Source organism: Balearica regulorum, chromosome 4 (genome assembly GCF_011004875.1).
Source record: "Balearica regulorum gibbericeps isolate bBalReg1 chromosome 4, bBalReg1.pri, whole genome shotgun sequence".
Lineage (NCBI taxonomy): Eukaryota > Metazoa > Chordata > Aves > Gruiformes > Gruidae > Balearica > Balearica regulorum.
In genome coordinates, this window is record NC_046187.1 from 28,091,994 (window position 1) to 28,107,577 (window position 15,584).

The 15,584-nt window shown below is 43.8% G+C and overlaps 2 protein-coding genes across 4 annotated transcripts in view; one reads left to right on the forward strand and one right to left on the reverse strand.

Annotated features, from left to right (window-relative positions):
- Window positions 1–5,569, reverse strand: part of MTTP (microsomal triglyceride transfer protein) — a 29,371-nt gene extending 23,802 nt beyond the window's left edge. Inside the window, exons 1-2 of the mRNA XM_010305161.2 lie at window positions 5,378–5,569; window positions 365–552 (exon numbers count right to left, since the gene is read on the reverse strand). Coding sequence (XP_010303463.2) covers window positions 365–552; window positions 5,378–5,438 — 249 coding nt within the window. The 5' untranslated portion in view covers window positions 5,439–5,569. The remainder of the gene's footprint in view (window positions 1–364; window positions 553–5,377) is intronic.
- Window positions 5,570–10,051: 4,482 nt separating this feature from the next.
- TRMT10A (tRNA methyltransferase 10A) overlaps window positions 10,052–15,584 on the forward strand; it is a 36,749-nt gene continuing 31,216 nt past the window's right edge. Inside the window, exons 1-5 of one of the 3 annotated variants that reach the window (XM_075751558.1) lie at window positions 10,052–10,126; window positions 11,527–11,816; window positions 12,804–12,966; window positions 14,887–14,958; window positions 15,435–15,509. In XM_075751558.1, coding sequence (XP_075607673.1) covers window positions 11,596–11,816; window positions 12,804–12,966; window positions 14,887–14,958; window positions 15,435–15,509 — 531 coding nt within the window. In that variant the 5' untranslated portion in view covers window positions 10,052–10,126; window positions 11,527–11,595. The remainder of the gene's footprint in view (window positions 10,127–11,526; window positions 11,817–12,803; window positions 12,967–14,886; window positions 14,959–15,434; window positions 15,510–15,584) is intronic. The other 2 variants (XM_075751556.1, XM_075751557.1) reach the window with 2 other exon arrangements.

Here is a 15,584-nt window from a genome sequence, read left to right on the forward strand (position 1 = left end):
CCAAACCCAGTTTGTACTTAGCAAATGTCATGATTTGCAGCTAGAACCAAGGACTTCAGACAACCTATTGCCCCTCAAGTAGGTGCTTGCACACTGGTTTTTTGAAGCTCTAGAAGCTGTATGAAGCAATTTCAAAATATACAAGATATTCTGAACTTCTGCCTTATGATGTCAGGTATATTCTTGTGAAGTCTTATTCTATAGGAATCAGCTTATTGAAGAAGCTGGTTTTAGTTGATGAGACTAGTGAAGAATAAAAGATTTAGCTCATCTTCTGAAAACTAGTTCTTCAAGATTAGATAAGCAGCTAGATAAATGCAGAAAAGATTGGGCATGTTCTAAGTTGTCTGATGGCATTAATTACCGTAATTTTGACCAACTGGTCATCATCATTGTCGGGATTTCTCCATAAAAGGTTGACATCCACATCAGAAGAAATCCGGTAGCCTGCACTTTTCTGCAGTGATGCTTTTACCCGATCAACATACACTTCAGCTGAGTAAGCAAATTTATACAGCTTGTCATTATTTAAGCTTGGTCCAGTAGTGTGCCCTGTTTGGAAAGCAAAAACAAACATAGTGTTTTAGAATTGACTAGCTCACATAATCTGTCATTTTCTCTAAAAAACACCTTTAGAAAAATTAAAAATTTAATTGCCAACAAAAGATTTATGAGACTGATCCTGCTACCCTTGATTACAGAGGTGTCCCACTGGAGCAGTTGGGCTTTTTTGTGATTGACACTAATCTCATACATTTAAGAATGTTCACAAAATCCTTTGTTCTAGCTCTACACTTAAATGAATAAAAGAGAGTCAAATTCCTTACTTGGATATGTTAGCATTAGAAATTAATCCAAAATTATTCACAACTGAAAATACTGTAATTAATCATACAATTTCTGTGCTTAGCAATTTGAAATGCACTGATGTAATTTGTTGGAGCCAACAGAAACTGGTCTCTGCACCTCTTGCATGTTTATTTGGAATCTTTCCATTGAGAGCCTTTCCCAGGGGTGACATGAATGTAATGAAGACATTGGGAAAATATTTTTTAGATTAAATAATTAAGTTCTTGTTCTTTAAACTAAATAATTATCCCCATAGCTGTGCCTCTGCTGTTAATCAATGTAGTTTAAGGGATATAAAAAGCCAAATTCTAGCATAAATACAACTTGCATACCAATTTATGGTGCCATCTCCATCTGCATTAACAACAACTTGGACAGGCTGTTCCCTAGGGATTCAGTTGCTCACTTGTTAGTGTAAATGAAATCTATAGTATACAAATGACTTTTATTTTTCCTTTATAAAACTACTTACTACCTCATCCTTTCCTATCTTCTCTTTCTCTTCTCTCATGCACAGCCATCTGGGGAATGTGTGGCACCAGTGTCACAGCTTTCTACCCAGCCTCAGGCACAGGAATTAAGACCATGCCCCTAAAATCCGTGTCTAAAGAAAACCAATTTATTCATGAACACCCTTTAAACATTTTGTTATGAAGGGTACACATAACATCCCTTTTCACTGCTTTCAAGGGCTTCCCTCCTCTGGTGTGGATGGCTACAAAGGTCTCTTCCACACAAGAAAAACTGATGAAGTCAGTTTGTAGAGGGAAGGGAAGGGAGGACAAGCTGGCTGCACACGAAGTGCTGTTACATCCGCAAAGTAAATACACATACAGTGACCTTAGGTGCTATCTGTAAGCAGCACGGCACTAGCGTCTCAGAGCTGAATGCTGCACCACTGAATCCACTGGGAATTTCTTCATGGGGTTCAAGAGGTGCAGGGCAGAAACAAAAACTTCACAACAGAGCTAATCTAAGAAAAGCAAAGTGCTGTCCTCAGAGAGATGCATCTCAGTCTTATGACAAGTGAGACGAAAAAAAAAAAGAAGAAAAATCTATCAAAACATCTCAGACAAATTCTTAAGCATTCTCTAATGTAATCAGTGTGTTCAAAGTCCCTTGCAGAGAATCAACAGGCTGTCGTGATTTATGTCATGTCCCTTAGTGTTTTATTTGACTCTGCTAAATAAATTTCAAATCGCTGCATTGGTAAAAAGGAAACCCAAAGTATTTTCTTATTTCACTCTCAGGTTTTAAATCCCAGTTAGGTAGGTGGACAGTATAGTTCCAACACGGCTGTTGGATATATATGGATATATTCTGCAGTGCTGAAAGAATTCAAAACCCCCTTTTTTCAATGTTTTGCTCACTTTCTTTCCCTGTTCACTCAGGTGTCACAGCACTTGATTAAGGTAAGCTCCAAAGAACCTTTTCCTGAGGAAAACAGCAACCCCACCAGGTTTGGTCTGCAAGTTGCGTAAATTGGCAAAGCTACACAGAACTAAACTGACTTAGGCTTTATGCCAGCTGGAGATGTGGCACAGCAAGTTTGGTAATCCCGGGGGGGGAGAAGCCTGCTTGCTTTGAGACCTCAAAGCTGTGACTATTGATATTTTTTCAGGGAGGCTGAAGCATTAATGTTGGCACGACAGGGCTCTTCTGGTTTTCTATGTCTTGTGTGTCTGCTTCAAAAAAAAGTACGCCAAGCCATGTACAACCCTTCCTTCAGGTTTACTGTGAATTTCCTAGCCGCTTCCCCAACTCCCCACACTCCTATCAGCTTTGAAGCTACATTGTCCCTGAGAGCAGAGGGTGCTCAGTGCCTGCCCAGAGATGGCTGCACCTTTCAGGGACACCCCTGGTTCTTCGCAGTACCTCAGAGCAGGTCGCTTCCTGGTTTGAAATGTCCTTCATTTGCAGCAGAAATGGCAATACTAATGATTTCATATCAGCTGAGATTTTATGGCTGCCACCCACTAGGTGCTTTCTAAATGCAGAGGGTGACACAGTCCCATCTAAAGATAAAGGTGGGGGAAAAGCACATCCAAAAAAATTATCTGGGTGCTGAGACATGTGTCTTACCAGTTAAGGTGGATGTTTGTGGTTTTGCTCCCTCTCTCTTTACAGTTAAAATCTCCTTTCACCTATCCTCTCCCTTTTCCCACAGTTTAACCCGTAGATCTTTTTTTCCTTATGCAAGAGTTCCTTCCCTCTTCCTCCCTTTTAGCATCTGCTTGTCCCCACACACAGAAGAGCTGTTCCCTCCTGAAGGAAACAGATGAGCAAATGACGCAGCAGCTTCCTGCAAGTGTCATGGAAGAGAAGAATAATAATTGCAAAGTATTTCTGGGACCTAGAAGAATATTAAGTTCTGAAAGCTTTCACCATTTCATATGTGGAAAAGACTGCAGGAGCCAGGGCAGAAGATGCCTTTAGTTGCAAGACTGGTGTCACTGGTGGAAAAGGGTGAGCCAGTGGTGGATCATAAGAGGAGCAGCAGGGATGAGGCAGTATTGAAGGCAGTCTCAGGGAGTTAGCACTTACCCCGGTGGAAATGGGAAAGCCACGAGAGACAATTGGATAGTGTGGTCAATTGAGAGACAAGGGGGATATTGGGGGACAGAGACAGTGTCACTGCCCAGAACCAGTATTCAAAACAGCGTAACTAAATTTTCATGCCATCTTTCACAAAGAAAACACAATAAAAAGGAATATTCCTACACCTTTCTGATAGAAACTTTTCTTTAAAAAAAACCCCACAAACTGCCTTTAGAAGCTTTGTATTCAGCACAGTACTGGGATCCTTGCTGCCCACACAGCCATTGCCATTTCAGCTGATGGCAAATGTCCTACTGACTGAGAAGGGAGGAGAGATGGACATAAAGACTGCAATCAGCCATGCTCTCTTGGGGTCAGAAGTGCCTGCTTTCAAGGTGGAGTGCATAACACATAGTTTGACTAGTAATGTTAAGTGTCTGTCATTAAGGGTAACATGCCAAGTCTATAATTAAATCATGATACTGTATAATACAGAAGGTTACACTGCATGAGTAGAGACAGCTGTCAAGTCCTGTGCGTTTTATTAATACATATGGCATGCACAGCATGTGTGTCTAACTACTTGCTGGCTCTACCTTCATAAATTATATTTGCCACTGTTTCTGATACCGGATAGCTTTAAAAAGCAAAGCCCATCCGCTTTGAAAATATTTTTCAAGTGGAACTGCAGTAGGAAAGTTTCATGTGTGCTGATCTAGCTGACTTAAAAGAATATTCCTTCAGTATTTCCAAAAGGCAGCATGGTCCAGTGGAGAGGTAAAACACTCATCCTAATCCCAGCTCTGCCACTGAGGCACTAAGTGGCCTTCGGGCCAGTAATTTAGCTTTCAATCTCTCTGCACAAGAGAGAGACGAGACCTGGCAGAGCTGAAAGGAGGACTAATTAATCAGAAAATACTTGCTTACTACCCTGGGGATGTAAAGTGACAAGCAAATATTACTTCACATCAAGAAGGAGCTTTGCTTCATTGATATTATGGAGAAGCTGAGAAAAGCAGACACCAGAAATGTGGCATGTTGGTATCTAGCCATAAATGTTACTTGCCAGTCTCGTGAAATACACTCACAGGTAGAGGAATGGCCTGCAAACTTCTCTGCTTTATAACTCCTGTCATAAGAGGGTACGGAGGTAGGAAGGTTGCCACTCTGTGCTTACACAGATACAGTGTGCTGGTTTCCCCCCAGGGAGCAGGAGGCGGCACCCATGAGAGCACCTCTACAGCCTTTTTAACAGTTTAACCTAGGATGGCATGCCCCACTACTCCTCATCATGATGAGGACACCCTCATTAAATGAGAAACTAGGTGTTGGCTCATGTTTTAAGGTTGCTGCTCCTCTAAATTTAATGTCAGATTGTACATGAAGGGCCACTACTAAAGAGACCTTTCCTTGCTTCATACACTGGCACTGCTGAAGTGGGCAGTCTCCAGATTTCATACCCTTGACCTTTGTCAGGACACCTGAGTAAAGCTTTGCTCCCAGGGCTTGTGCGGACATCCAGGTTTTCATGACTTATTGCAGAGCAAGCTCTCCATGAAATTAATGGGATGCTTGTCACTGACTTCAGTGGTAGCTGAGTCAACTGCTCAGAAGCTGAAACCTGGAGAGCCCTGAGCGCTTCCTGGCTCTGCTCCGCCACAGCACTCCTGTGTGTTTAACTTTTGAGCATGTGAATAGTCCCTTTCAAGTCAGTGTTCTCACAGTATGTCCTGACTAAGCAAGGTCAAGATCGCCAGTCTCCTGGCTCACACCGGCTGGCCCTGTGCACCTGAAAACATTGTCTCCTCCATCCCCTCTCCCGACATGAATGCTACAAGCACTTAAGCCTTTGGAATTACTAAAGGCATTTTGCATTACTCAAGGATGGATGAGTAAAGATGATCTGTTTTGATGCAAAACAGATCTGCGTACACCCGCTGATTATGCCTTTGCTGAGCCAAAAGCTGAACCAAGCCCAGTACAGACCTACCTTTAACAGAGGCTGAGTAGGTGGAAATGATGCAAAGGAACAGCACGGTAAGAAGAATCATGCTGAACTCCCCCGAGCTCCTGACTGCAACATGAAGTGTGAGAGCCTCCAAGAAGTGAGCTGCCGAGAGTGGACGGGTGCTTGCAGAGAGAGCCGCCGGGACCCGGCCACACTGTTTATCTAGATGTAGTAAAGGTCAGATTCCAAATTCCACACTCAGGTACTAAGTTCATTGAAGGACTTCCAGTTAATTATTAAGAACTAAGGTAACTGGTGGTTTCTACCCCATTTTATCGATTGCCTCAGCTTTCATTTTTTAATAGTGAGCCCACACAGCCACATTTCTGAGTGGGGGAGCTCACCTCCAGTCCTGGCAGATCCAGGAGCCCCTGCCACTCCTCCTCTGTTTGAACAAAAAGGTGTTCAGGTCTCTTGCTGCCAGAGGCCAGATCCTTACCACTGTCTCCACTGTTTTGTATCATCTCTGTGAGCAACGCTAGAGGTAGATGCTTTTTAAGGGTCTTCCTGAAAGCAGAAGTACATGGGGTTTATCAGTGCCATCCCAAAAAGTGATGTTACTTTGTTATGGAGACTCAGGTGCAATGTCAGTTCCTGGTATATTGTATTGTACCAAATAAATTCTCTTTCTTTCAGCAGCCCCAGCCCCCATATTACCTCATTGCAGTAGCACAGACTGAAAAGATGAGATAAACTTGCCATTCTGTCCCACCTTGGTGAAGAGTACTTGCATAGCTAGGTCTGGGAGCAGGGCAAACCAAACCCTCCTTTTCACCCCTATTTTCCCTTTTTCTCATGTTCACTTCACCACCTCTCCTGATAAGCCCCCAGCAGACTAACTCACACACTTCCTGGTTTCCTCTGAGAGTAAATCCCAGGCCATCTTGCACTAAGCCTCAGGGCCACAGGGCTCACTGAAGAACCCCTTGTCCCTCAGGTGATGGTGGGGCAGCAGGTCACCCCCCATGTTCCTCAGCACCCCGTGGGTGTCACAGCCTCCGAGGAGGCACCCCTTCCACCTGACATACAAAGCCTCCCTGGCTCTGCGAGGACAGAGGATCTGGTGCTGCTTGTAGAGGAGGCACACCCGTGAACCATCACCATGCTCTTTTGCTCCACTTCCTGAGGTTGCTTTAACAAGACTACGAGCTACAAACACTCCAACTGAACCAGTGCCGCCCCAGGCTGTGTTTAGCTGCTCCCAATGGGACATTTCTGCCACCAGCTCCTCTGTATTAGTAAGGGATTGTAAGGTGAGAACTACCTTTGCCTTGAGTGGTATAAATGCCTCCTTTGTTGCCTTGCGGTAAAAGAGAAGCCAAGCACGTGGATGTCAAATGTCACCCAACAGTGGGAAACAACAGGTCCACATGAATGCTCCTCGCTTGCGCTCATCTCTCTGCACCTTGTGGAAGTGCCCCCGGAGTTCTTCATGTGCCGTGTGTGCGTGCGCCTGCGTGTGGGAGGGAGGAGATCAGTAGGAAACCCTGGGGACTGCTACCAATGCCTCTCAGTTTGTGGTTACTTACGCTGCTTCCCCAGCGCAGGCTGTGACGTGCTGCTGAATTCAAGGGACTGAGGGCAGAGGACTCCAGCTGACTCTTCTGCTGCATTTGGTAAAGGAGCTTGCCAGGCTTTCTGTGCTTTTTTAAAAAAATAAGGACACTATCCATGTACAAAACCAATTCTGGCTAGAGAGAGACCACAGGTGCAGATCCTGCTTTGGCAATGCAATGTTCACACTTGACTCACAAGGAGGAGTTGATGTTGGTCTAAACTCCGGAGAAGAGCAATTGTCCTCTTCTTATGCTCCTGGGGCACAGAAAATGTATTTCTTCCTTGAAATAAAGTTATTTAAAAAAAAGCCTCTCTCAGACACGACAATATCAGAGGCCAGATTCCTCGCTGAGTTAAATCAGTGTATCTTTTTGGACACCACTGTAGTAGTGCCAATTATAGAACTAAGGATGTAGCCATGATGTAGAGAAATAGTGTACATGTATTTCCACATGTATATACATATATACACCTATATACATATCTATAATGCATACTTAGCATATTCCTCAAACGTCTTAAAAACAGGAGGCCTGAGCCTCACCTCAGTTATGCCCCGAGTAAATCAGCAGTGACTTCCTTGAAGCCAAATTACAGCAATGAAAGAAGTGTTGTGCCCACCAAAGTCCATTACAGGCAGAGGTTGCGGGATCAGCCCCTAATGTACGCTTCACGCCATGCTGGCATATGTGCTGGGGTCAAAGTATTACTGTTGCTGCACATTTTCCAGAGTCCAAACTGTAAGTCTCATATCTTTATATGACCTAATAAAACTAATGAGATTTCCTCACATTTTCTGAGGTCAATGAAATGGTATTATCTTCTCTTCACAAGCAACAGTGTGAATGAAGATCTTGGTTTTCAACTCAGACTTTCAGCTATGTGCATTGAAGTACCCAAGTACATCTTTGCCCTTCAGCTGGTGCCTGGGTGCCCCATCTCCCGCTGTTTCGGTGAATAAGGCACCCTCATTTCTGCCGCAGGGGACAGGGGGAGGGAGATGCACAGCCAAGGCTAAAGGTGAGTTGTGCACGTCACTCGCATCCTAAGCCTCGCCTCAAAAGCACTGCAGTCAGACCTGGTCCACAGCGAGTGATGTCTGTGCCCACACCTGAGCCTCCACGGACTATCTTTTTTGCTTTTCTCCATGCTCTGCCTCTTGACCCACAGTGCTGTTTGTACAAAATGCTTCGATATGCAGTTTTAAACTATGCGGTGTTTGTTGTGTTGCTGGGGGGAACTCAGCATTTGAATGAGCATCTTGAAAATTCATGTTTTGGCTCCATCAAAATAATGAAATTCAGTTAGCTCTTTCTCAATATCAGCAATTGCTCAGGTCTGCATTTTGCTTTGTCACCACTTCGCAGACTTCAGAAAACGTTGCATTACCCTGTATCGGTGTTTGAGGATGTAGGGGTCTGGATTAGCAATACTGCTGCTTTGGAAAGTGTGATATGAGAAAAACAAATTTATAAATCAAAATGCATAAGCAGTTTCTTCATGCTAAGAAAAAGCACACCTGAATATTATGTGACTTTGTTAGATGCCTTTTTGCTTTTTTAAAAAAGCAAGCAAGCAGATGGCTTCTATTAGTAACTGATCTGCAGCCTTTTAATGACCAAAGGAAAATGAAGGATTCTTCACAGGGACAGTGACACATTTGGACTTGTGTTATGCTGGTGTGTAAAGCTGGATATTAATAGTAACACGAGTGAGGTTTTAAATAGACGCTAGCAAAAGCAAATGCAAATCTAGCTATTTTTAAAGTAATGCAGGGAATAGCAATCACAAATGAAATCAAGTATTACAGCAAATACTAAATATGAACAGCAGCTAAAGGTCAGTGTCTTACTATACTGACACTGTACAGTTTTGTGACTTTAACATAGCCGTAGTGAACCTGAAACCAGCACTAGCACTGAAAGAGTGTGTATATCTGGAACCGATGAAACTTGAGATAAACACTGATGCAGATGAAAAGGGTATTATGGTAGCACACACTTGTATGTTTGCTAACTTTGCGTGCCTCATTAACCAGGGGCGAACAAATATCTACATACTTAGGCTGCCCAAAATATATTTTTCTCATACATTGTAATCCCGGTCTCCAGAACTGACTCATGTCCCAGCGCAGCATTCTTTCATGAAGTTATCTGAAGGTGAAAGAATGTCGCCCTTCATTGAGTATTGACACTAGAGCTAAAAAAGCTAATTGGCGGTGGCCTTTAAAAATATGATGCGTGAAGGCGTGTACCCCTTTTTAGGGGGCAGAGGTAACACGGCATTGCTGGGGGACCTTTGGAGCTAGAAATCTGCTCTGAGGAATGTCACCACTTAAAAATACTTCACTGCCCCCTGCGTGAACTCAGTAGTGTCATCAAAACCATCAGATAAAAATAAGGTTTTCTTACTTTTCGCTCCTCTTAATCCCGTGAAGCCCCCACAGCCATAAGGGAGGAGGAGCACGGCTTTCCTCACCATTTGCAGCAGGGGCATTAGCGTGTACTCCGGCCGATTCCAAAGCAATGGGCTCACCCGTGTACCCTACGGGCCGCTAACGCCTGGCCACGGCACCCACGTCCGCCCTCGCTCGCTCTGCCGCCATGGCGGGGCCGGCACCAGCAGCAGCTACCGACGGCCAGCCTCGGCTCGTCAGCGTCTAAGCAATGATGTAAAAAATGAGAAACCCGCCCAAACCAGGACTGATCTGCGAGTGCATTTGTTACGGCCGCAGCTTTTTCTTTTTTTTTTATTTGACTGGAAGCTGTTCCAGGTGAAACCGTAGCTGGCTCAGAACACGACAATCAGTGTAAACTCCCGGTGCCGAGTGGGACCGGGGCGAGAGCAGCTCCCCGCTGTCCTGCACACCCGGACGGGTCCCTCCCCGGCTACCTGCCGGTCTTTGGGCAGGGCAGTGACATCGCGACGTAAGGCGCTCACTCAATGTTTGCGTGTCGAGGCGCTTTCCCTCAGCGCCGAGGCGGTGCCCGTTAGCGGCACGTGACCACCCCCCTTGCTCTCCGGGATTTGAAGTCGTGGCTGGCGAGGAGGAGCGCGTGCGTGCGGGGGGGGGGAGGAGGGAGGGAACAGTTGCTCCTCCTCCTCCTCCTCCTCCCCCCCTCCCATCACCCGCCCCCTCCCGACTCGCGGCCCTGCGCGTGGGGCGGCTCGCGGGTACGTTGCAGCCCCCTCGCTCCCCACCCCCCGCCCCCCCCCGTCGCGTCCGTTACCCCTTGGTGTACGGGGAGGGGGAGGGGGAGGGGGGCAGGGAGCTGGAGTTCAGCTCTCCGGGTTCCTCAGAGGGAAGAAGGGGAAAATGGCCGCCTCCCAACGGCTTGGGGAGCGTGACTACCCCTCTCCACGCCGCCCCCCGTAACGCCCGGCTGTCGCTGCCGCCTGAGTGTGGGGGGTGTGTGTGTGTCACGGCCCCCCCGGCCCTTGTGGGCTGGGGAGGCCGGTCCTCTTGATTTATGAGGTGCTTTGTCGCGTGAGCAGAAATAACGCGTGTTTCTATATTTATAATGTGTGTATACATAGATACGTGTATATATATATAGATGTACGTGTGTATATGTGTCTATATATACGTACACAGATGTATGTATAGAACTCCGTATCTGTGGGGCCTGTGCACTGTAGCACGCGAGGCCGTGCTCTTTGGCACCCACGAGCATCTCTACTACCTGGGCCTTGTGTTTTAATGCCCCCAGATCGGGAAATCGGGGTGTATTAGCTAAAACACTTCCCTTTTTCCGGTGTTTTGTATGTTTTTGGGCTCTCCTGTTCCTGAAGAAGCCAGGGGGTTGCATTTTTTCTGCGTTTTTGGCTCTGTAGATGCAGTGTTCTGTGAAGTAATTACCTTTGGAAAATTATGCCGCTGGTGAGGACAGGGGAACTACTAGTATGAAAAAATACTTGCTATTGAAAAAGAGAGGGTATAACTGTAACTGATTTGAATGCCGAGTGTTTTGCTGAGTAACAGTTTAGTCTGTTCATTCCCTTACTTTCTGTGTTTTGTTCACTGACAGTGGCCAGTGTCAGTGGTTGGACAGTGTCTTTGGTTCTCAGAAGAAATAATAATTTTGAAGGGGTACAGCTTGTTCACACTTCCCCCCCAAAATGGCTTTGGTCTCTTTAAAATTGTATTTCTCTGACATTGTGCCATAGTAATATCACAGGATACCTCTTTAGTTTTTTCCTATGTATTTGAGAATAGTTTGTGTACACATAATAGTACTGCTAATGTTTCTTTCTTTTTTTACTTAATCCAGTATGATTCCTCGCTTGTATGCAGTTGTGTTTTCACGAAATTTTTAATTGGAAACTGTTTAATAGCTACAGATGTAGCAGGCAGAGTATTAAACATGATCTGAATACAGATTATAATCTCTCTAGTATTTCATATGTTACTGTTTGCAGAGGCACTAACCTAGCTTTAAACAACCACAACAAAAAAAGGCCATATCTTATTTATTATTTTTTCTTCATTCAGGTTTATGGTAGGTGTAGAGTGATATTTGTTCTAACTGAACTTCTTGTTAATAACACTCATACTGTTGTTTTGTTTCTTACAGCATTGGTGAGGGAAAGCTTGCTTTTCAAGAAGTATTTATGACGTGTTGAGTAAACCTGGCCAAAAGCTAATGTCATCAGAAACGCCAACAGAAAGTCCAGAGGTGCCAACAGAAAATACCATGTCCCCCGAAATTCCTGATGTGGAAGGAGAGGTGAAGTCAAGTGACAATCTGGTAGAGAGACGGGAGACAGGCTTAGACAAGGAAGAATGCCTCGAGTCCATGTCTAAGAGGCAAAGGAAGAAACTATTGAAGCAGAAACAGTGGGAAGAACAGAAAGATCTACGGAGGTATGGTTTCCAAAATGGCTTTCCTAGGATCGTCTGTAGTAGTTAGTGCTAATAATAATGATGTGTCAGCAAAATTTTAGGGTAGATTGCTTTAGTAAATCAAGACAGTTGAACTAGTTTTCTCCCATGCCAGGTTTAAAGCAGTAGGCACAGGCTACTCCATCTGCATATGAAGAAGCTATAAAGGTAAGCATCCTCTCCTCGTACTAGAAGTGTTCCTCGACTTGAAGAGGATATTGGGAGGAATTCAAACATGCATGGGTTTGGTTTGCAGAAGGGAGGAATAACATGTGGCCTTGTTCCTTTCTGAATGGGCTGCTCCCTCTTTCCCTGGTGCTGTCAGACTTGGTGAATCTTTCTTTTGACCCATGAAATGCTGTGCTATAAGTTATGTTGACTTAAAATGTTAAAAGAATTTTGGAAGATGATAAGCTTCTGTATTACTCTGTTGTTGAGAGAAAGTGTATCTGCAAATGGACTGATTGTGGTTTATCCTTTCCTGCTGAATGTCCTGAGACAGTGGCTGTTAAAGTTGCTGTCTCTGAAATGTGATCTCCCAACTGTCTGCTCCCATTGGGGCAACAGGGAAAAGAAACAACTACTTCAGAAGCCTTTTGAAAAACTGTTCAGTGAAACAGGAGGTAGATTGCCTTCCTCATTCTGATACTGCCATTTTGGCAATCTTTTTGTGTGTTTCTGTTATGAGACCTGACTCAGAGCACCCTTAAATCCATGAGACTCCCACTATTGACTTCGTTGAATTTGTGTCAGATGTCTGTCTTGGTAGGTATATACAGAACTTCACAAAGACAGAGCACGTGTTTCATGCTGTTATCAGCCTAGCACCAATGTGAGCAACAGGATATTTAGACTACCGCAGTCATGGGACAACCACCTTTATCATAGAAATATGCATTTACGTGCATAACACGTACCTCAGCACATTTGGCAGCACTTATTGAAGATTTATTTTTTTTCTTTATTTAGGCAGAAACGAAAAGAGAAACGCCAGAAGAGAAAACTAGAACGTCAGTCAAAATTGGACTCCAATAACGAAGGGAATGACAGAAAGCGTATGCGAAGGGAAGTTGTTCCTAGTACGCTTCGCCTCATTGTGGACTGCAGCTTTGATGACCTGATGGTGCTAAAGGTAAAAGAAACTTACCCGTCACATACAAGTGTTGAAAGGTTCTCCGTTGACATTGGTGTTGCAATGTCAGAGCACAAAAACTGGAGAGCAGCTTGCACAGGATAGTTAGCATGTTTCAGACTGTGGTGACTCCCAGACCTGCTTATGTCAGTTGCTGAATTTTTTAGGGTTTGGAATGTACCTTTATAGAAGCTTGCCAAAATTTTGTTTGCCTTCATAGAGATGCGGTAAGTTGGTTTGATTTCAAAATCAGGAATATAGAAACAGTTTGTGCCACATGTTCACCATGAGGTTAGATGCAGTTCTGCCTGAAAATGGTTTTGCTAGAGGGGCTGCAAATGCCACATCCAGTTACTTTCTCTTTCAAAATGGACCTGGGGCTCCAAAGCATGTTAGTAAGTACCTGTGGAAATGAGAATGTTGAGCAAAATGAGGATACTGAACTTTTTCTCTCAGTCACACGAGAGGCAGTTGGGACAGGAGGACACCCATTCACGCCATCTTTAAAATTTTAGAATGGGTGAAAGATGGGTGAGATGATTGCAGGATAGGTAAATATGAGAAAGATAAGCATGATACCCAACCACTGGTCCGGATGCTTGGTGTGGTGGTTTGAGATCAAAACAACTTTAACTCTATGAGGAGAGTATGTTAATCTACAGCCTTCAGTTTTTGAGGCAGACGTCTCCCCTCCCTGTTACCATGAGCTCTTCTCCTGCTGCCAGGGACTTCACTGCCCTGCAAGACTGCTTGAATTCAAGCTTGTGCAAAGCCCGCCGACCGTTTGTTGAGTATAATTCAGAGCATGTATAGCGCTAACGGAGGCTAATGCTGCTCACTGCAAAATTTTGGGGAAGCTCCTGTTGGCGTTTTGGAACTTGATTCCCTGAGGAGCCCCCTTCAGCAGTGCCCCGGAAGAGACAAGAGGACTCCCTTGATAGTTTCAGAGATGCTGACTGGGTGCTTCTTGCTGAGCTTAGTCCTTTGTAAAACACGTTTCCTTCCTCGGTCAGGCAGAGCCTCTGTTAGGCCTGATATAAAACCTGCAGGTTTTAGGCACTTCTGCAGGTGTTTCAGAAGGGCGAAGTGTTGTAAGTGAAGATGGTTGTGGCCTTTAGCAATGGGGTTAATTAGGTGCTTTCTCTAGTGTCTGTAAAAACTTGCATCGCAATATTGTAGCGATAAACTCCTTTTTACTTGAAATCCTTTGCATATATCAGAACATTTTCAAAGCGCTGCATGAATCAAAGCAATATAATGATGTTTCATTTTAAAATGGGAATCAGTTATATTTACAAAATACTGCTTTTGGGGCACTGAGAATAACGCTATGTAATGTACCTTACAAAAACCATAATTGGCTAAAAATTAAGTCCACTGCATTTTAAGTAGTACTAATTAACTGTTGTCCAAATTGTCAGGTCAAAATGCCAGAGCCAGCCACTAAATTATTTGCATTGTTCTGGGGTTCTTTGGGTTAATTACGCATATTTAATTTTCTGAAATATAAACTGTATATTCTCATGGTTTTCCCATGGGTGAAAGACTGAGTATTTGTCAAGTGATAAATCTGCTTGATTCCTCAGATTAATTCTGAGTATGTCATTACATATAAATAAATCCCAGTGATTTTTGTTTTGTTTGTTTCCTAGTGTAATGCAAATCAAGCACCTGCGTAGAGGTGTCTAAATGCACTTTTGTGGAAGATGCGTGAAAGATGCGTGTGTTTCCTTGTCAGCATAATCCCTTCATAGTGGCTGTTTATTCTCTCGGAGTCTGATGTCCACACTCTCTCAGTAGTCACTTTTGCCAGTTAAAAGCTTCCTTTTTCCTCTCTTTAGCTTCTGACTGGCTCATGGTAAAGCATTTTGTGGTGGTCTGTCTGAAGGACTATGTAAAAACAAATTGTGTTGTATACAGGATGTTAAGAAGCTTCACAAGCAAATTCAGAGATGTTATGCAGAAAACCGCAAAGCGTTTCATCCTGTGCAGGTATGTTTAAACAAACTGAGCACTGACCGTATTGCCATGTACAAAGCCTGTGAGAAAGGCAGATGTGACCCAAGTGGTGAGAATTCTAGTAGAAAAAAAAATATATTTAAGCTGCCTCTTTTTAGTAAGAAAATTACTTGTAATAGATTTTCAACCCACATGTTATAAAAATCCCCATATATATGAAAAGGTACGTGCATGCAGATGAAGAGTGCCAGATACTGGCGTCCCACTAAAATACTGTTGATACTCAGTTTTATTTGTGACAAATTAAAAAAAAAAAGACTGTAAACATGTATTTGTCTTTTAAATGTGTGACTAACTGTATGAATATGGTCTTAGTATGACTTTCAGCTAAAAAAATAATTAAGAGTTTTAGCTAATAGTTAAGGGTAGAAATAGTCTTATACAGAAAGGAAACAGGTAGGCATATTATTGTTTTTGTATTTTGTACCTCTTGTTTGTTCTTTTTGAAGTTTTACTTGACCAGCCATGGGGGACAGTTGAAGAGCAACATGAATGAAAATGACAAAGGATGGGTGAACTGGAAGGTGAATAGTTGACTATTTCTGTAAAAAGAGAAAAAGAAATCTTGATTACAGTTGCTAACTAGGTTGTTGTGAAGG